Source organism: Homalodisca vitripennis, chromosome 1 (assembly GCF_021130785.1).
Source record: "Homalodisca vitripennis isolate AUS2020 chromosome 1, UT_GWSS_2.1, whole genome shotgun sequence".
NCBI classification, from domain to species: domain Eukaryota; kingdom Metazoa; phylum Arthropoda; class Insecta; order Hemiptera; family Cicadellidae; genus Homalodisca; species Homalodisca vitripennis.
Genome location: NC_060207.1, coordinates 29403702 through 29426704, shown reverse-complemented (window position 1 = coordinate 29426704; position 23003 = coordinate 29403702). Strand labels below are relative to the sequence as shown.

At 32.0% G+C, this 23003-nt stretch overlaps 1 protein-coding gene across 1 annotated transcript; it reads right to left on the bottom strand.

Moving 5' to 3' along the window:
• Positions 1-6529: 6529 nt before the first annotated feature.
• LOC124359015 (S-adenosylmethionine mitochondrial carrier protein homolog) lies at positions 6530-22931 on the bottom strand. The gene is made up of 6 exons (XM_046811360.1): positions 22697-22931; positions 19121-19277; positions 17925-18034; positions 11046-11313; positions 9797-9938; positions 6530-7501 (listed from the first exon to the last, which is right to left on the bottom strand). The coding sequence occupies exons 1-6, from the start codon at positions 22736-22738 to the stop codon at positions 7369-7371; spliced, it is 852 nt and encodes a 283-aa protein (XP_046667316.1). The 5' UTR covers positions 22739-22931; the 3' UTR covers positions 6530-7368.
• Between the last annotated feature and the right edge of the window lie 72 nt (positions 22932-23003).

Below are 23003 nucleotides of genomic sequence, written 5' to 3'. Positions count from 1 at the left end.
TATGTCCGGAAACGCTATATTAGCGAGCTACAGCTCGTTGGCTACGGCTAGCGAAAGATTTTGCTCATTTTCTAGGAAAGGACGGAAATAAAGCGAAACTGATGTTTTATGGCGTTAAATTTATTGGATTAAATTTTATGTAAAATGAATTGAATAAGATATGTCTTAGACCTGTAAGGCCACTCATTTCTAAGATATCAGACAACATAATGCAAAATTCGGTCTCTAAAAACATGATTTGTTTACATTTAAAGTACATTACTTCATTAAATATGTAATAAACACGCAAGCCTTGTAACCAAAACTTTTAGAAAATTTAATTACGAAGAGAATGATCTAAAATAGGCTAATAATAAACATACACAAAGTTTAACAAATTAATGTCGAATTAAATTAAAATTAAAAACACATACAAAAATAAGACAGAAAATGCAACATATGTGTATTAAATGGACGTTCTTCGTAAAAACAAAACTTTTAATGATGTTTTTTCTACAGTTAAGTAAATAATTACAAAACGTTTACAGTATAAAACATTGTAGGTTCAGAAAAGATTTTAAAAATACAGCGTCAATTGAAATCCTTTTAGTTTATTGAAACTCGAGAGTTTGCAATACTGCTGCAACATCTGAAAACAAATGATTATTGTATAGGTGTCGAACAATTCAGCTGTTGCAGTAACTCGTATATCATCTTTGGTTTCTGCAGTGTATATGTATTATTATATTATTTGTACTTTATTCGTGTGTTTTTTTTTAACGACGTGTTACATTTCCAAATCAAGAGTACGCAAATATTGTTTTCGTCTATGGGTTTTCCAGTTGAAATAGTCGTGCAGCTATACGTGAATATAAAAGACGATTTCCGAACAGTAGAACACCTACTCATGTAACATTTGGATCGGTTTCCAATAACTTACGAACAAATGGATCTTTTCCAACCGTTAAGTGCTCGAGAGAACGTCCTGTAACGTCCCGTACAGCATGTATGGGACCACAAATTCTTGGCAGCTTCATTACGAGATAGTATCCAAGGGGATGTACCTTTGGGTTCATTTAAAGCAACTTGTATACGCAGAACTAGATAATTCCAAAGAAGAATTATTGAACCGAATTTAAAACGCTTGTGAACTACTTAATATATGCTATCAGAAAAGCTATACGTGGTTCCTTTAAACCCACTAATATTGTGCATAAATTATCAAGGAAATAATTTTGAAAACCATTTATAAGGTATGGAAATTGGATAAAACATTAGCAAAGATCAGCAATTAAAATGTTTTGTTTTTACAAGAAACATTCATTTAATAGATATTGCATTTTCTGTATTATTTTTCATGTGTTGATTTAATTAAGCATTAATTTTTTAAACTTTGTGTTTGTTTATTATTAGCCTATTTTACAATATTCTCTTCGGAGTTAAATTTTCTAAAGTGTTGGTTGACATCATTCACTAAATCGAGACTGTCCCGCCGAAATCGGGACGTCTGGTCACTTAGGCTAGGAATGAATCAGTTCTGGTAACGTTTTTCTGGTATTATGTTACTGACAAACCAATAAAGTAGTAGAGTCAGCTAGATTGTGCGGGGGGGACAGGGAATCAATATCAGATTGAAATAAATAAATAAAATATATTTATCAAAGTAGAAACGTAGACTTGTTTCTGGAAAAATCAAAACAAACCGAACTTATTCGCCATTTAATTGTTCGTTTTCAGTTATCATTAATCATAAGTATTCTATTTAAAAGTAGTCTACTAATCTAAATACTACATCGTAGTGAGTTAGTTACGTTCTTGTATACTACACGATAATTGTATTTTGCAGTGAAAATTTGGTACTTTGGGATTATACCGACCACACCAGTATGAAGAACACAAAAATAGAAATTTATAGAAACAAACATGATAGAACGAAAAAAACAACTCTTCAATTACAAAATTACAAGCATTTCCAGGTATTGTGATCGGTATTGTTGTCGCTGTTATCTTATCTTTCTCGAGAATCCTGATTACGGCAGGCCGCGCGGCATCACGTGATTTGCACGGTACATCATTGCCTTTCCATTACAATTCAATTTATATTTCTGATTAGCCCCTCTAGAATTTGATATTTTACTGATAGGTACTATCTCGAGGGATGTTTTTCTTTCGTCGACATCAGCGCGGGGCAGCACCGAAGGTGCTGTCGAAGCCCGCGCTGATGGCCGGAGGCACTCGCATTTTGGGTGGCGGAATGTGATCAAGAATAAAAACAAGTTTTGAGTGTTTTTTTAATAAAAAGTTTAGTTTGGTAAATGTTTGTTTTTGTTGAATTTTTGTGTTTGGAGAAATGTAGAGGTAAAACACGGAAGTACAACAAAGCGATGCACCAGCTGAACGGGCGGCGAGACTCTGCAATCACGTTATCTACTAGACGCTCGACTTTGACCTCTGTCTGAGGATGGGGAGGTGTTTGCGATAAGACAATTCCTGTTTTATATTGACGAAATATTGTTCTACGCTAATCTAGTAATCAGTAGAAACGAAATGTGAAATAACGATTCATGTCTGGGTGTGGTCGGTATAATCCCAAAGTACCATTTTAAATGACCAGTTTATCATTAGTATATTTCAATGTTATCCACCGGTATAAAATTACATTGTACTGACTTAGTTAAATTTTCGTATACTATGTCTAAATAGCCCCATATGTAGATTTTGTCTGACTCAGTTTTTTCTTACTTTGGTTGTCATGTTCAATAACCTAAAGGCAGATTTGAACACAATAGCGATGTTACTGTATTACATCTTTTGAAACTCTCAAACCCAATCATGCTTCTTCTGTCCACTTTGATAAAATAAGTTGTCTGTCAATTTACTTTATCAGCGGATAAAGCTTTTACTGTCGTTAGCTGTGTTGCCAGAAATGGCAAAATGAGTTTTTTTTTAAAACATACAAGTATCTCGACACACGTGACAAAGTTTTTCCCATATATATATATATATATATATATATTTTGATTGTTGAAAGTGTTAGGATTATCTGTTACAGTAGTCTCGACGTGATCAGTTGTTACAGTAGTGAGTTGTCGAGCTCTAGGCATTTCGGTACTGGGTTAGTTTGTTGTCTTTCGTTATCACTACGAGGTAATGTCGCCCTGGGCAGTCTAGCGATTTGCGCGTTAACAAGAGCGGATGTCGGTTACGGTAAATTAAAAATAACCGCTCAAGTTAATCTGTGTTAAAAATTAAACGTTTTAAATAGTTCTTTACAAAATTGCATGGTAATGACCAAGAGCTCCATAAACCGAGCAATGCCGGATTTTGTGCACCATTAGGCAAAAAAAGTTAAAATGGTAATTCCATAACAACTTTATTTTCATACTATTCCAAAAATTACTCAGTACACATTTATCCATCTTTTTTAACATTTAATCTTAATCGGATCAAAAGTTATCAATGTTCAAATTTTCTGTTATTATGAGTAAACAGTTTTATATGAAAAAAAAACGGAGAACCTAGCTAAATTTTAATATAACACCCGTTATTGTAGGTGTATTAGTTAAATTGTGGTAAACTTTCAAAACTGGATATCTACTTTTTGATTTGAGAATAGAAATCAAGATTTTAGCTTTGGTCTTGATTTGTGACTTACACTTAACTATTTTGTCCAATATATAGTTATCGTTATAATTAAATTTAGTTTTAGTTAAACATACTTCATATAAAGTGTATTTGTTACAGAATATTGTAATTTCCCTTTTATAAGCTTCTTGATGATTAGTCGTAGAGTGGTTTTACTGTAAACTTATACACCCTGACCTGATATTTGGCCTTCTTTTATTAGTTCAGAAGTACTATAAAACAACAATTTTAGGATCTAATATTTAGTAAATTTCTTTGAGGAGGACCCCAGACTCCCCCGCTGATCTGGTGGGTTTTCCAAACCCCAACTCTCGACTCCCAGGTGTTCCGGATACCCCCCACAGAGAAGATGTTAGAGCGCTCCACTGTCCTGTTTAGCCTTCAACTTGTATATTATGACACAGAGTACATACAATATGTTTCAAAGGTACATATGAGCTGTGTGATTTTTCACTTGTACTTCCGACTTGGTATTGGATTTCAAGCATATTTTAAAATGACAAACTTTTTTATTGCCAACTTTGACTTTGGTTTATTTATCACTTTACATGTTTGAATACTATTTTTTTTTCTTAATAACCTTGTTTTAGGATTTGAAGAAGAGAGTAGTTACCAATTTTTGAAAAGTTGCGTTTCTGTTGAATAATATTATAAAGATGGCAAATCCTTTATCCTAAAATTAAAGCTACATAATAACAATACAATTGAGACTTTTCGAGATATTGAATAGAGGATTTCATTTCAGATTAGCTAGTAAAATCAATGGTAGAAACTTGAAATTACTTGAATATTAGTGAGCCTTATTGAAATCACCAAGAAAATTCAAACATTGCCCCCCCCCCCCCACCATGTTAGGGAAAAACTGTACAAATGCCTATGATGGAATACCAAAAACGTGTGCTTCAGTTTACACAATATAAGGTAAAAGCAATATTTATGTCTACTAATTTCACAATTTGTGTTGTATACCAAACCTACCAGAATAGGAGTTGAGGTAGTAGAAAAACGTAATTAACATTAGAAGAATACAAGGACAAAACAGTATGTGAGCAGAGCAAGCAAGCATTTACAAAATTTTTAATTTATTCTTTTCTGCCAGTTTGTGACGTAGAAGGCCACAACAAAGTAAGAGAGTACAGTGAGCTGGGGTTGGTCCCTGAAACTGGCAGTTTTGTTGGTTATTTTCCTAATTTGATTAAACGGGTATTTAATTAAATTAAGTTGCCTTTTTTTTCCTATATTAAAAATGTAAATAATAAAAAGGTATTGTCACTGTCTCATCAGGTGCACAATTTTTTATAATGTTTTAGTACATTATACAAAATTGTGCACCTGATGAGACAATGAGAATACTTTTTCACCTAGATTACACTAAATTTTGTAGTCTAGATGTCTCTGACGTCAAAACGATGTAAAGATTCATTTTGAGCTTCTTCGTCTCTGAATTTATTTATGATCTTTGAGATGAACATGACTCTCAGATTCCAAGAGTCAATTCTGCGACATCAGATTCCAAACGCTGCACTAAGAGGTAGGATGGATGCACTAAATCTCAGCTTATTCCTTGTATAGTAGTGGTTTAAAACAAAAGAATATATTGAATTCTGTGAGGCTTTTAGATATTATGTGAGGCTATAATAGTCATATTCAAGGAATTCACAACTTTAAGGCAGTTCACAAATAATATTAATTCTACAAGAAATATGCATAAGATTTTTTTGGACAAGAATTTATTTTATTTCATTTAATACTGAATAATTTTTGAACTAAAACTAATAGTTTTTTAGATATTTATTGAAAATTGTAAAAATGTACCTTTGAACCCCTTCCCTCCTTGGCTCATCCACCACCACCAAGGATTTTTAATATGTTTATTAGGACTCTTTAAGGTACTATTAGTTATGTTGTTCATGTTTTATTCTGTTATGTCACATAATATTGTGCCAGAAGCATTTCTATGTCTGATATGTGTCATGCAAGTAGTTCTGACATTTTTATAACAAATACCACTTCCTTGGTACTCTTTCATGAGTGTTTGCACCTTGGTAAGTTCGCTGTAGTCGCACAGTACAGACAGACAGCTACTGCATGTTGTCGCATCTCACCCATCCTGGAGTATTTTATGGTTTTAGATCTTGTGTTTATTGTACTGTGGAAATATTCAACGCACAAATAGACCATCGGCTTTATTTGTGCAATGATGACATGGACATGGATAGTCAAAATGAATTAATGAACAATATGTAAAAAATAACAAAAATTAATAAAAAAGACAAAAAAACTTATTTTGCATAAAAGGTATATATTTCAACTCAACAAACCTCTCTCTATAAAAAAGGGAAAAATTCAGTAAAACAACATAATTTTAGGTACAAAACAAAACTGTTAAGGGGTTAACAAGAAACTGTTCTTACAGTTTGAATTCTATTTGTTGGCTGTGCCATACCATATAACAAATAAATGCAATTTTGTTATTGAGTGTATCACTATTGGATAAATATACTTCAAGAGTAAAAAACATACTTACTACTCAGAGTCATTTTATTTAAAATTCTTCCTCAATTTCTTGTACTGAAAAAGAATTACTGACATAATTTTTTCTTATTTTTATAAATAATATGACAGTGATATATATATATATATACAGCAAAGTAACAAAACCTGCACAATAGTTTAATTATTGTCAACCATTGATAAACTATGACATTCTCAACAAGGAACAATGCCAACCAACAACAATGCCAATGTTAAACTATAAACGAGTGTTATGGCAAACAATTTGCAAAAGTACATTGTGCAAAAATATTGTTTTGTCTTATAGTCTGATAAAACTAAATAATTACTAATAGTCTCGTAATATAGCACGGAACCGAATGAAGTGTGATAGTGTATTATGGTAAAGATCTTTCCTCAACATTTTATTAACCAAGTACATGCAGTAATTGATAATAAAGGACATTCTAATAGTAATTTGATAAATAAATAAATTTTTAAAATATAATAATTTATAAGACATGAATTAAGAACATAGAAAGTAAAACAAAAATGGCGAAACAAATAAAAAGATGAATGTAACAAAGATTGTTTGAAAAATTCATGTTAATATTTATTTATCTATATTTTTAAAAGACTCAAGGGAACAAAACCATTGCTAGTTTTTATACATAGTTATTTCGCAGTAGTGAAATTCTAATCATTATTTTATCATACTCAACAATATAAATATTATTGGTTTTATTCTTCATTATTAAGTCAACATTAAATAAAAACGAACCAACCATAATTTTTGAAGGTTGTACAGTCTTAATGTATATGTTTAAATAAATAATTTTGGGTTTGATATTTCAAAGGAAAGTCTATAACTTAATGTATCAAGTTTAACACAACATTAATGGTGGCAGCATATTTATATACAGAAAATTGTCTAAAAATATATTCTTAAGTGTTGTCTTGTTTACACTTTACAATCTGAAATAAACACAAAGAAGTAAGAACATAATATTTTTATGTATTGGACAGTAGGTAACAATATCTAAAATAAACTTACAGTTACCAAGAAAACAAATTTTCTTCTACAAAGATTCTTGGTTCAACATCACTGCAAGTTCTGCAAGCAGTTGGTTGTCTTCCTCGTGTAAACTACAGGAAGTAGCAATATTTGAGATTTACAGAACGAGCATTATGGTGCGCTTCTTCTCTTAATACTATTTTAGTCGCATTTACTATAGTGAGATCAACTTAATATTAGCTCTCTTTGCTTTTATGCTTGAAGAAAGGCATTGATTCAACAACTCCTCTTGCGAAGTCATAGCACCCAAAGAAAACACCTCCTCCCAAGAAGATAAATACTGTCCTGGGAACGAACCCTGCAAACACTCTGTAAAAACAAAATTTGTATGAACATAGTTGTTGAGGAGGAGCATGTTTTACCAACTGTTTCAACAGGGCCCCATACACCTGCGAGCCTACCTTGCGAGCCGGACCCGCTGATTATTCACCATACACCTACGTATTTTGCTCGCCCAGTTGCAAACATGAGTTTTTCGAAGAAGGTTGCAGCTGCGGTCATAGTGTTAGATGAGCTAGGTGTATTAAGAAGAAACGGAAGAAAAGGGTAATGTGGTCAAAGAATTGGTTACTAAATAGAAAGAGAATTAGTCACATGAATTTATTGAATTTTGTTAGGAATGATAGTCGCCAAGACTATCAGAACTATTTAAGGATGTCAGCTGAAAGTTTTAACATGTTATTGGACAAGGTTAAACCACTTATAACAAAGAAGATACTATACTGCGAAACGCGAAACGCTATATCACCAGAGGAACGCCTCACTGCTACTCTCCGTTTTCGTACGAAATAAATGCTATCGGAAAATTTCGATACTCTTCAATAAATTTTGTTAAAAAATCAGGGCTCATAAATAACTTGGAGTCAGCCATGTTAACTCAAAACACCTTACCCTTGGCGGAAAGAGTGGTGCGTAACGTTTGGCCTACAGTAGTGAAAACGTATGGCCTACAGAGTCCGATCCGTAATGCGCCATACACTGGCGAACTGATACTCGAGCCGAGCCGCACAGCAAGCAGTGGCGGATCCGGCTCGGCTCGCCTGAATTTAACTTGGCTCGGCTCTTTATTGTCCATACACTGACGGATTTGGTCCATTTCTAGGCGAGTCGAGTCAGGCTCGCGAGCCAGACTTGCAGGTGTATGGGGCCCTAACAGTTAAGCGAAACACTATTTTAAGGTAAATATAGCTATATGAATTTAATTCTACTGAAAATTATTTTAAAAAGTTGTTCCTTAAAATCTGTTTAAAAACAGCTTGCAGCATTGTCACAACTTTTTAATTATCACACCCGTTCAAACTGTACAGTCCATTCCATATGTGAATATCATAACAGAGACAGGAGCTCACATCAAAAAATGTTGATTTTGATTTATTATTATTTTAAAATTAATCAATAAACTTCAAACACTTCAAAATACAATAAATTTTGTATCCAGTGGTAAAAGAGTTAGGAATTTTAATATTCTTGGCAATATATCGTTTTTAAATTAAATTTGCCTATCCCATCCGTTCAGGCTGTCACGTGACATCTGTTCAATGTTAGTAACTCATGGCCAGTCTCCCATTACATCTTTACTGGTGTTGCCATGTCGAAAGGAGGGAGTACTGAAAGGGTTAAAAAATATAAAACAATACGTTTTTCTCAGATTATATTTTTCCAGCTTGATACATTCAAACTGACTGTCAGACATATAAATAGTTGTTATACCGTGCAGTCAGACAACTAGATAAAAAGACTGATATTCAACCTTTTTAACTCAGGTTTTGTATGTAGTTAGCTGACACTGATTTAATATTTATTAAATCAGCATCTGACTATTATTTATTAAATTAGCTTAAATGCCAAACTAAGAAAAATATGATCTCAAAAAGAAATGATCATTTCATATTTTTAACCCTTTTCATACCTTTCATTTCAACCTCCATCTAAAGTGACTGACAACTGATTTCATTTCTTGATTTTAAGAAAAAGCAGGTTCTGTGCTTATAAAATACAAATTGGCTCTCAGCTCCTGGAATCCAATGACTATGAAGTGCACTTTTGTAACTTGGTAAATTAAAGTAAGAAACTTCAATGCAGAATATCATTGCTACAGTTTTTGGAAACGAAAAGTCATTCTTCTAATAGATTTTCTACAAAAAAATGTCCTAGTAACAAAAAGTACCCAGACTAAATTTGTCCTCAGACATATAGTAAACCATTTTTTATGAAAATTATCTTACTCGCACACACTTTTGTGTATTTCTCATATTCAACAAAACCACATTCACATATAATAACATTTGATGACATTAACTGGTATTGATTATTTATGGCATACTAAGCCATCTTCTCAACTATAAGCAATATTACATTAGAAAATATAGATACATATGGGGTTATATAGTGTAGACACAAAGATAATTCTAGATTGAAAATTTTATAACATTGAAACAGTATAGAATCCAGAAAAATTAGCTGTAGAAATATGATTGATTTTGTGATGTACTGTTGCAGTAAGTTTAAAACTAAAGCAAAAGCTAAAAACTAAGCTTAGAATAGTTAAAAGACCTTAAATATCACTATTAGCTTTACAGTTAAAAAAACTAATGTAAAACTAACCCTTGCAAGCCCTTGAGCCGATAGATTTCTCTTAAAACTGGCAGCATTCGGGTCTCGCTAGGACAATGAGGCCTGTGCTCCGCTAACATGATTCTAGTCTTGGCCAGGTCTAACGGTGTTGTCGCTGCCCCTGCTACAGCACCTGGGCAGAAGAAATAGAGGTATGATAAAAGCACCTAATTAAATTATGATTGTTTTTATGTGATTAAAGTTTAAACATAGTGTTTTACTGTAACCTATCAAACCAAGGGCTTGGTTTTGGGAATTTAGGATCTAGGAAACAGTATTACAGGGATCAAAGAAATCGGCCTATAGTTACTGTTTTGAGTTGGGTCTCTCTTACTGAACTTGGGATGAATGTTTGTTCATTTTAATATAAAAAAACACCTTATGCAAATAATTTAATTTAAACACATGATGCAAATAATAACTGCTAGAGGGTTTGCCTATATAAGAGACTCAATACTGATTTTTATATCAGTTTAGTACGGATATAATCACCTGCATTTTCCACGTTGCAGTTAATAAATTAAATATACCATAACTGCAAATATTCCGTTATTGTTATTTGATTTTGAGTTGTTGGCTAAAATACTACCTCAACCAGATAACAATAAAAACTAGAACTTCTTGTAAACTTTATATTATTTTTAAATTTTTACTATAACAAGATTTAGGTATATGTATCTAAACAACTTACAGTTTAACAAGTGTTTAAAGGTAATTAGAACGTTCTCATGCTTAAAAACTAATTCACAAAACACTGATTCAAATCGTAATTTTCTTCATAACATTATCTAAATTACCAAAAAGGTATCATCAACATAATTCATACATTAATGACATAGCTTGAAATTTTAAATAAAAAAATATAACTTATTGATAGATAAGTTACATCTGTAAGATAGCTTAGTTAATCTGCTATGATGGCAGATAGCAACAGTTAATTTTCAAACAGTTCATATTTTCATGTTTTAATTATATTGCAAATTTTCCAAAATAATTGTAACCAGATAGCAAATGTATACAGGGAAAGGAGTTGACTGATCATACCAAAATTTAATAGTCAAATCTTAATCAAAACTTAATATTACCTATAAAAATATACTACAAAACAGGATTCGTTATTCATAGCCAAAATTCCATGTAAGTTGTAGTTATAATCCATTCATGTGTAGACAGCCTCTATTCAAAGCATAGGCATGGATCTTTTGAACTATTTCAATAGAACTGCAACTGAGATAACAACCTGCAGCTGCTCCGGAGAATGCAGACTGGGCGGGAGTCACTTCCTCCCCTGTCATCATCTGGATGTGGGATTTAAGCGCCTCCCACAATGGGAACTGTATAACAGAGAATGGGACGTCACGCATCACAGTGCTAACGAAGCCCCGGTACATCCCGCGCAGCCCCTCATTGTGTATTGCTTTGCGAACTATGGCTAGCGTAGACACTCCTTTCGTTGTCTGCCGTCGCTGTTTCACTATCTCTATAGGAACTTTCACCACATTCACTGTCTGTCAATCATAAAACATAGATAATTAATAGGTAATTTGTGCTGGTTTGCAGGAATTGCATGTTTTGTAAATTGTACCTATTCCCCATAGATTAATTAAAAAAAAATTACCCATAGAACATATTTTGAAAAATTATGACCCATGGTGAAAGTATATGTGAAATATAAAATAATGCTAATAATAAATAGTGAAAAGGACAAAATGCAATTAAACTTTAAATTGCACTGAGGAACTGAGATTTTCAATATAAAAATACAAGTGTAAATATGAAATCAAACCTGTTTTATCCTTAGTATAATCACAGTATAACATAAAAGAAATTCATTACTTCCATTTCTGTACTCATTACTCCCATGTTGTAAACAAAAATTGTCTTACAAAATGGTGTTTTTTTTTTAGGAAATAAAAGCTTAATATACAATATATTTACCAGTGAATACAAAAAACATACACACAGTCTAGGTAATAATAAAAAAATGTTGTTGAGAAATAATACACAAGAGGGCATTAAAAGGTTAATCTAGTTTGTATTTATTCTATTATATATTACATGTCATCAAATTTACTTACGTAAATAATCTCATATTAATATTTATATCAATTTAATATGTTGACAAAGAGGAATACAGTCGTTTTGTCATATAATGTGTATAGTATTTTGTTGTAATATAAATACAGAACATATAATATAAGACCAATTTCTTTACATTTTCTATAAATTAAAAACATATATATAGTTTTGAATCAAGTTTAGAATGAAATAAAAATATGCAATCACTTAGAATTTAAACTGTTTGTATATTTCCATTTATATTTAACTGTATATAATTATACTTCAAGTTATTATTTATTCTCCCCACTACTTCACTTGTGTTTAAGTTTTTTTGCCAATGTTGTTATAAAAAAACACTAAGGGTTTCTGAATAGGTATTATTATATTCGGTTACCTATGAATAAATGGTTCGCAACATTTTTGTAATCATATTTCACTTAATTACCAAGCATTCACAATTAATATTGACATTTATTAAATATTGAAAACTTATAAATATGTAGACAGCAATCTCTAAGCAAAGGACTAAAAACAAATACAAATAAAGCAAAATAGCTGAATTTTGTCTTTCTGTTAATGACAAGCAATGTTCTATAAGTGAATTTAAATATGATTTTAATTAGAAAAATATATTTGTTAATCAACTTGCATAATATTATTGAAAATTAATTTGTTTAATTTCAAGCTTAACATTTAATATTTTAGTTGCTGAAATAGAACCTAAAGTACACTATTCCTATGGGTTTGAGATACAGCTTTAGAGTAATTTTGTTTTGCAATAAAAATATTTGAACGAAAAAACAAATTTGTTAATATTTGTGTAGACATAAAATTTTATCTAATATAAAAGCAAATATATGATAATATTTTGGTTATCCGATGTAAGTTGTGGCATCCTTCACAGTGGTTCTTGCCATGAATACTACTTACAGAATGTATTCTGTAAACTTTTTTTAGCATTTTTAAATTCAATAACCTATTTTTTTACAAACGAAATTACATTAAAAAATTCTATAAAAAAAGACTAACGATTTTGGAATTAAATATCCCACAGCATTATCCACTTAAAAATTAAAAATAGAAAAATTTACATTTTAGACTTAAATTCAATTTAATTTTAGGGCCTATCATAGCATCTAATGTCATACCACCTAATCTCATACCACCTAAAGCAAAATAATCCTGAAGTTAGGTGGTGTGACATCAGATGTTGTAAGATTAGGTACTGTGCGACAATCCAAGGTTCGTTTAGGAGGGTGCGACTGTTTCAAGTACACTCACAGCACCTCTCGCTTCGTATTAGTTCCAGTCAAGTCTTGGTGGGAGTGTTTGGAGGAGAATAACTGCGCAAGGAGATTCCAACGTTCCCCCTCCCCTCTCCTGATGATCTACCACAATTTTTCTCTACAGCAGGACGAGCAATCGATAGCAAAAGACAAGGCGACACGAGATAAGACAGTCTGTGATGCTTCGTACAAGAGAAGTAGGGGTCCGTGCGTATGGTGCACAATGGTTAGTGATTACAACTAATGATGATATCAAAAGTCCGTGCGTATGGTGCACAATGGTTAGTGATTACAACTAATGATGATATCAAAAATAATCACCTTGAATGTAAATGATGTTTTAGGTGAAACCACAAATCTTCACACAATCCAATAATGTCACTGTAGTTTTAAATTTTTATGTCAATTGTTAATAGTTTTTATCGTCGTTGGAATTGAAAAAATATACAAGTTCAACCCATATATAACACGTACAAAAATCCAGTAATAGAATCGCATTCCAATCTGTTTATAAAAAAGACAAAGCCCTCTCTCACCACTAATTCTCTAAGTTCCTGATAACACACAAACTTTTAATTTGACCCACATAAGCATCATGATAGTGTAATCGCAGGAAGTGCCAACATAAGCTCAGCTGTTCAACAATGCTCAGCTGTTCGTACAAGCTATCTCGATTCTGCCAACATACACTCAGCTGTTTATATTACACATTAAAACACTAAGTTTGGGATGTTATTCTAACATACCTACATCAATGTATATTCATTAAAATCTAACATCTATAGGAGTTGCAACCCCTAGAAGAACTATAGTTTTGTATTTCAACTTCCCAAAGTCCTACAACAATAACATTTGACACCCGTATCATATACTCTCAACAGACCAAGTTAATTATTTAATGTCAAACTGTCAGATAAATGTTATAGTGAATACGAGTATTATATATGTGATATAAGTTTGTGAGCCAAATACGAGATTCTTTAAAATAAACTGAACCAAGTATGGAGCATGAAAAGACTCGAAAGAACGTAACGCAAGTGGTATCGCACAGATGAACAGACGATTCTTTAATACCCTAAAATCAATACAGCTTACTTGGACCAATAAGATCTATGTACGAAGTTTCAAGTCACTAGGATCTTTATAAAGCGTTAATAAGTAGAAGGCTTTACATTGCGTTGTAAAGCAAATACATATATTTATAATTACTATATACATTTATAGGTCACACTGGAGATTCTATCAGTCAATCTATAAATGAATTCAAGTAGCCTGAGCCTTTTATACTAAAAAAACTAAGACAAAAATAGAGTGTATTAATTTTTTAATATTCAACATAATGTTGTTTGAGCGAAATTTCAGATTAATTTAAGAACATTATTTTAATTTTCTATTAAAAAGTGCATAATCTTGTCCATCATATAAACCCCTTGTCATGAGTTTACATGTTAGAACTCTTTCGGTCTCAGTCATATAGACTTACATAAAATAATCTCCATATTAATGATTAAAAATTGATACACCTTATGAATAAAAGTTAGTAACAAAATATGTTGTAAATTGTTTATTTCGAGAATGGCTAGACAAATCCTGATAATTTTTGTGTTATCTATTTATTGAAATTCAAAGAGAAATATCATAATAGTTGCCTGAAACAATATTTATAATTAAAAAAATATTGTAATATTTATGTTTCATAACACAAATGTTACAGAGTACTTAACAGTTATTGACACTTTCAGTTGAAGTTCGTCAAACAGGCATAAACATTTGTTTAAAATTTAAATTTCAGAACCCTCTTTTGAGTCTTTAAAAAGCATTTGTCAGCCTGCCAATTATAAATTTTGGTCTTTCTGCGTTAATCTCTCTTTTAATAATGATTATATAAAAAATTTAAAATAATGGTTGAAAAACACTGTTAAAGCTATACATTCATAGATTAAAAACGAATATATGAGACCCTGCTACAATAGGTTACCAATCTTAAAAACAGGATCAGGTAGATTTGAACATTTCTTGAGCGAACCGAGAACAAGTATAAGTCTTCATAAGTCCCAAACAAAACAACACACAGTGCAAGATGACAACGATAAAGAATTATCTTAACAACTTCACTGCTGGTATATACTGAGTGAGTCTACTCTCAATCCTTCCTCTACAAAGTAAGGAGCCTGCCGCAGACAACTTGACATTTATTGTTGTCGAAATTAATTTTTAGTTCTTTTTTAATTCTTTAGGTCGCAATCTCAATACCTCTAAAAACTGTTCTATATAACCTAAATCACATATCCATTCCACCGTTATCTAGTTATACAGCGTGTAATCAGAAATCAGAAACTCTTTATTACAAAATTTCTTAGAGAAATGTATAGCGTCAGTTTACAGTGGATACAATTCAAATTGTATACAAAAATAATGTCACTCTTGAATGTCTTTCCAGTGCACATATTCATCTAGGGTGTAGAAGGGTCTTGATGTCAGCCAGTCATTCAGCGATGCCTTCAGCTTCATTCCTTTAAGAGCTTTTAGTTCTTGTGGTAATATGTTGTACAGTTTCTTGCCAGCATATGACGGTTTTCTTTCATACAGTGTAAGATGGTGGGCTGGTAGTGGGTAGTTTGCAGGATGTCGGGTGTAGTAGTCGTGGTGGTGGTCAGCAGCTCGAGGTAGGTTCTTCCCATCAACATACAGTATAACCTCCCGAATATAGAGGGCAATCACTGTCATGATTTTTAGGTTCTTAAAGGCTTCTTTACAGATGTCTCTGGGGCCCAGGCAGTTAAGAATCCTTATAGCTTTTTTCTGAAGTCGCAGTAGTCGTTGTAGGTTCTCTTGAGTTGTTCCTCCCCAGGCGGCTATCCCATATCGAATATGAGTTTCAAATATTGCAAAGTAAGTAGTCTTTGCTGTTGGGCTGTTACTGATTGTTTTTGTTCGCTTCAAGATATAAAGACTGGTATTTAATTTCTTACATAGCTTGTCAATATGTTGTGTCCATGACATTTTTTCATCGATAATCACTCCCAGAAATTTGGTGTGTGGCCTTTACATCAACATCTGGTAGGGCTGGTACCTGGTTTCGCTTTCTACCAAATGCTAGCTGGTTAGTCTTAGACATATTAACTACCAAGTCGTTGTAGTGGCAGTACTGGTATGCCATGTTCAATGAGGTGTATGAGCGTACCGCTAGCTGTTCAGTAGAGTTTTCTGAAGGGAGAAGGGTTGTATCATCTGCATACATGAGCGTATGACAGAGACTGTCCAAATATTGTCGTTTGTAAAAAGGATAAACAATACAGGGCCAAGGACAGATCCTTCTGGTACACCTCTATTGATAGGGAGTGGTTTTGATCTTAGATAGGAAACAAATTAAATATGTTTTGTTCAGAGAAGAATGCCACTTTTAAGAAATGTTCATTGTTGGAAGGTTTGTGAAATTTTCCATCAGCATATTTGGTATTTTCATTCATTCAAACTTATAAAATAATATTATACAGAGTTAAATAGTAACTTCTGACTTTCTGGTAGGACTAAATAAATAGCTTCATTTGAAATTTTAAACCATAAATGTTGAATACATCAACCAGTGAGTTCTATGTACTTGCGTCCAATGCAAGTACAACAACTGCAATCCCAGGATTCAATTTAATCCCAGTGCTGATAGATTTTTTCCTGATTCATGAAAAGTTTAAGTAGAGATTCATTTCTTGAATTATGAAATAATTCATTGCGAGAACCAATTTATGTGCATGCAACATTTCTATTGATATATATATAAATGTAAAGTTAATTTTCAGTGTGGAAATAGATTTTTCGCACTTAATAATATACAGTTGTCTTGGTTTATGCCAGTGGATAAAGTACAACTCAGAATCTTCAGTCAACAAACTGACAGTACTAAGCATTAAGTAGTTCTTAATCTTGAATTAAGTCGGAAACCACATTTTAAGTAAATAGGTAATGTAATAATATTTTAAGGTTATTAAATAACCTTATAAAATTAAATAACCTTATTAAATAACATAAAGATAAAATTTTTATCTTTATGATATTAGAAACTAATCAAATAAATGATTCCTAACCATGTGATTCATGCAATGGACGGTCGCCCACTGGCCACTGACAGTGATGGCGGCCTACTCCTCACTTTTAGGTGCTGTGATATTAGATGCTATAAGACTCCGGCACGATTCTGTATGTGCCGTGCGACTCACAGGCATTTCTTTAGGTGCTGTGACATTAGGTTCTATGAGAATCAACCTTATTAGAAAGTGAAACCCCACGATCTAAAACTATCAGAGACACTGCATAAGTGTGGTGATCTGATTGTGTGGAAGCTACGTCTGCATCACCTTGTTTGCAGCGGCTCAATAGCTTTGAATAGGATATTTATGTAAATTTTGAGTACTAAACAATAATCAATAATTATTTTTTTTAAACAATTACAGATTTAATGTAATTTTAAGAATCTGCATGATTCAGACCAGTGAGGGATGGCTTCCAGTACATTCCCAATACAGTCTTCAGGCTAACATAGAAGGATTACTAATAAAATAGGTGTATTTCCAACAATGCTGAATGGATATTGCTGGTATAAATGTTTTCAGGTTGGTGAGAGATGTAAAGTACTGAAAAACTTTTATGACATTGGTTGCGTCATAGAATAATTTGTGGTATTCTATATGGAATGGGAGAGACAAGTTTTAACAATTATATATTCTTTATGAAGTATTTTATTTTCCTTCTTTTAACTCACCACTATGAATACTCACCACTTCAGCAACGCTTGCACTAATAATATGACAAACAGGGCTCCAATTTCCACCAATGTAAGGCTGGAGAAACCCCTTTGTCTCATTGTACGTCAAGAAAAATATGGCAGCTAAAACAAAATGTAATAATGATTAGTTTATACTCTGCATTTCATCAAAGTAGGTATTGGAATTGTCATATAAAACTAAATAATACTAGTGAGAACTCTATTGTAATACAAGTGACTAAATCCTTAAAGAGATAAATCATCCAATTGTACATTGTGTAGGCGTAGCCTACTTGCTACCTCACAGCCAAATCAGTAAGCTTTGTTGTTAAGAATAGACGGTTTTAATACTTCAGATCAGCCATCCAAGAGGAGATAATGGATAAATCGATGAAGGTAAATTTAACTTACAACAAAATTAACTTTGAGAATTTTATCCGAGATTCAGATCTGACACCAGTTACAAAAGAATTAAATTAAATGAGTTGACCCCCACAAGGTTTCACTTATCACAAGTTTTTACTTGATTTTATACTGAATACAGAAAAGACTAGTATCTCACTTACGTCTGAACAATCCAATGGGGGCCCAGGAGACGCATATCACTAACCAAAAATGTGAAGAGATTAGTGGAAAGGGTTAATGAATAGGTTTAATTTACTGTTGTAGTGGGTTGTGCTCCTGTACTCTTAAAAGGTTTTACAACATGTAAATGTGAGAAGTCTCTCCTGTCTCCTTTGACTGGCAGAGAATGAAACAAAAAAGCCTCCTATTCCAAAGTGGCATGATTAGGATAGTTTGTCATGGTGGATGTAACTTGGAATCTAGCCAGGAGGCGGCTCGAACTCCAACTCTTAACCTTACCTATCCTGTCACTCCCAAAGTCAAGTAGAAACCCTTATAGTATAGAGTGAAATGAGAGGTTTCTTCAGTTTCTTATCCTAAGTGAACAAAAAAAGTGATTTGGTCCCACATAAATATGCTATAGCATAAATTTCAATAAGAAGATATTGATTACCATACAAATATATATATATATATATATATATATATATATATATATATATATATATATAAATCAAATTAATGTTGCCTACTGTACAAACTACTTATATTTAGTTATATAAATATTAGATCTTAATGAAGTTTAGAACAAGGTGTAAATATTAACTAGTATTTTTAACAAAAATGTTTTTTAAGTCAATTTACCACAAGGGGCAGAACCAGCTGCAGTTGGCCCGATGCCTTTGTAAATTTGTTTGAAGCCTCCTGATTTCCAAAACCCTTTCTCACTTTGTATCCTTGTCTTCAGAGTATCCAAGGGAAATAGAGCAACGTCCACTGTCAAACCAGCAACTGCACCTGCCTTAAATTTAAAACAAAAATATGATTGTAATTTTATTGACTTGCTCTAATTAGTTCTCCGGTTTGCAATTAGGTAATAAACACATTCTTTTAAAAATTATATTATAATTCACAACTTTAATTTGAATAGGAACTACTTTCAAAGTTGACAGTCAAAATAAGGAAAGAAATGTATGAACATCTCTCAATGCATAAGATGAGTAAAAATAATAAGCATAAACAAAAAATTATGATTTGAGCTCTCCTTTTAGAAATTTGAAAACTTGGGTACTCGTAATCACTATAAACTCAATATTGTTATATTAGAATGGGATACATTTTATTGTCACATTATATTTTTTTACAATTATGAGCTTAATGTTAGGGTACATAACAGGTGACATTATCAGGTAAAATACAAACTACATCAAAAATTTTTACCATGCTAATTAACATAAAAAATTATATTAAAACTAGTTGACCCGGCCACGCTCCTGTGGCTTGGTTATTATACGATGAATATTATGTTCAAATTATACATTATTGTGTATTATATTAAATTCAAGAGCAATAACTAATACCAACTCTCTCTCACACACACACACACACACACACACACACACACGCACACACACACACACACACACACACACACACAGACATAAGAATTAAACTTCATCAGTCAGGTATGAAAATGTTGATTCTTTCTCCATACAATTATATTAATTCTAAATTATAATTAAAATTCATTTAAGTGCACAATATTTTTGGTTAATCTGTCTTTTGCTAACATAAATTTACTGTGATCTTTGCACTTTTTGTTCCATAGTTGATTTTACATCATTTCCCGATAAAAAAAATGCATACACAGGAAAGAGAACCTTACTTCAGTCGAAAGACAATTAAGATGGGTTTGATAACAGACTTTAAAGTATATAGTTAGAGTTAAATGGTAAACTGTGTTTTATATCAACAATATAGTACTAACCAAGGACTGCATACTTAAAATTTACTAAAATGTACAGTTAAAATATATTTTTACTAACAATTTTTAAATTTTCTGATTTGGATATTTTCTTACTTTATACTAAACAGAACAGTTGCAGAAAAGGTTGATATAAGAGGTGTTGTTACTATCAAGCTTACCATATGCTTTCAAGACTATAAATGTAAAAAAATTGAACATTGTGTTTAAATCAATTAAACATATAGTTGTACTGTCATAATACTATGTTTACACAGAACACTATGTTTACATTTAACAGGCTCTAGAAGTCAATTCAACCCTTTATCATAAAACAACCTTAAATTCGCAATACAAAAATTGATGTTTATAATTTGAGATAAAAACTATACTATCTTTTAAGTTGGGCTAAACAATACCACATAACTATAAAATTTCATTGAAATCACATAAGTGGTTTTGGAGATTAGCGTAAACAAATATCGTAAAATTACATTTCTATGTATACAGATGTTACTAGAATATTCTGTTTTGTAGCATAAATAAATTGCAATTGATTATAATTAATTATCTTGCAAATATTAACCTTTTGTATAATACATCTTGTTTGTCAAGAAACATTTTAAATTCCTTCTGTATTTATTTGTCTTCAATAGGTTTTAATTCTTGGGGAAGCTTATTACACCCAGCCAAACTCAACCTATGGTTAGGGAGTAAATAGTTACCTTTTCCCTCAGAACTATAATTATGCTTTTTGTAAATATAGAAGAAATTACGTTGTTAAAAAATCAAGTTCTTTCAATTCAGTTAGCAAAAAGATAATTTCTAGGAGAGTTAGCATTAATTGATTTCCCCCAGAATGCTACATCATACTTGATTATAGATTTGATAGATGTTATGTATGTAAGTTCTTCTCATGTACAAAGTCTTCCTATATTTATGTCTGTTATTGAACTAACAAAATAAAATCGTAATATCTATTACAATATTTTACTAGGCAATGTTAAGTAGTAACTTGTAATGTGGTAAAAATCGTACTATGGACTCAAATAGTATGTGATGAAGGTAATTCTGAGCAATTACTGGAACAATTTTAATTTCTTTTATATTTTAGTATAACAATCAGATATTCCTTAAAGAGTAAGAAACATGAATATTAAGTATCTGAAAGCCATTGTTGACCTTGTCAAGCAATAAAAAGGTTCAACGTCCATGCATTTCACTGGCATTTGGGGAAGCAGTCAATTCATTATCTCATTTATTTCATTAATTGATGCAGTACCGACCCATCCAGAATGGAGGGCTAACGTTGTCTGAGGTTCAATTTAGGTACTATTTTGAGGGATGTTTTTCTTTACGTGTTAGCAATCACCTGACGGATGTGATGATGGCCAGGGGCATTTGTAATCAGTACTTTCTCGTGTTATTCGACTTATTCTGATCATGGGAAAGTACCGAAAACAAATTTTCCTGCCTCTCAACATTCCACAAGATGCTATCTAAAAACCAAGCTGAGGTAATGTGATTCTCTTAAGCCCTTTCTGGTTGGATGCAAAAAGAAATGGCCAAGAGTGTATAGAATGAACCTTCTTATTTCTTAGCAATGTCAACAATGGCTTTCCGACACTTAATTTTCATGTTTCTTACTTTCTTAGGGCTGTCTGATCGTTGTACTATAATATGAAAGAACTTGAAGTAATTGCTCAGAATTACAGAAACAAATACTGAAGCTGAGGCAGTCTGGGCTAACCTACCTTAAACCAATTAACTTTATGAGGGTCACAAATAAATTTATAAGACCCACTTCAAAATTTTTGTTCACTTTTCAAATGGACAGTGATTAGTATAGCAGTAATGAAATAAAAGTGAGGGAAGACCTAACAAAATAGATATTTCCCCTAAGGTAGGTAAAGGCCAATAGTCCCTCAGGTAGGCGTGACAATCAGGTGGTTATATTAGATAAGTTTTCGTATGCTTCATAATAAATAAAATACTGTATTAGTTATACGTACTGTTATTCTCATACGTTTTCAATAATTTTTTGGTTAAATCTTAAAATTTTAGGTCTAAGATTTCCTAAATTGAAGAATTTTCTTCCTCGTATAAAAGTATGTCTTATTACACCTTTCCTCACTTTTTTCTTAACTATTGTGATCCTTAACATTTTTATGTAAACTTTCCACTAAAAATCATCCATAAATTATGTGAAGTGAAATGTATAAAAAATTATCAATGCCACATTTAGGCTTAAAATAATTGACTGTTATTTGTGTAGGCAGACAATCTACCATAAGACTTGAAATTTTACATTCCAACAGTAAATAGTTATTACAATCAAGTAGTTGATGAAGACTTTCCTGTCTTGAAAGTAGACCCATAAGCCTAGTAATTTGGTGTAAAATTACATTAATAAGCTGTTTTCTTAAAAATTAAGTCTTTCTCACAGAACAAATGATGAAATAGTTAACCTTACTTACAGTAAAAGAGGTTATGGCAGATGGAATATTTTCGCTTTCCATAGTACTTGGAGCAAATTTTATAATTTTCAGGCGAATCTAGCAAATATTTCTAATATTTTAAACATATTTTTAAATTTAAAATTAAAAGGTTGGACTACGAAAACTGTTACAGTTCTCAGTATCATTCAAATTCTAGCAGACGACGAACAAAGAGCAACAACAACAAAATTTATACAGCTAGATTAACATCAAGACCTTCTATATAACAAGTCAGTGTTGCCTAAGTTGTAATATAATGTTCAATTAGGTTTGTTGATGATGCAAA

Excerpts from the sequence above, each read along its gene's own strand:
- LOC124359015 (XM_046811360.1), bottom strand. The coding sequence starts at position 22,738 with ATGGAAAGCGAAAATATTCCATCTGCCATAACCTCTTTTACT. Across the intron at positions 19,278-22,696 it reads CTGCCATAACCTCTTTTACT|GCAGGTGCAGTTGCTGGTTT; the intron begins GTAAGTAAGGTT and ends TTTAAATTTAAG. Across the intron at positions 9,939-11,045 it reads ATTCTCCGGAGCAGCTGCAG|GTGCTGTAGCAGGGGCAGCG; the intron begins GTTGTTATCTCA and ends TCTTCTGCCCAG.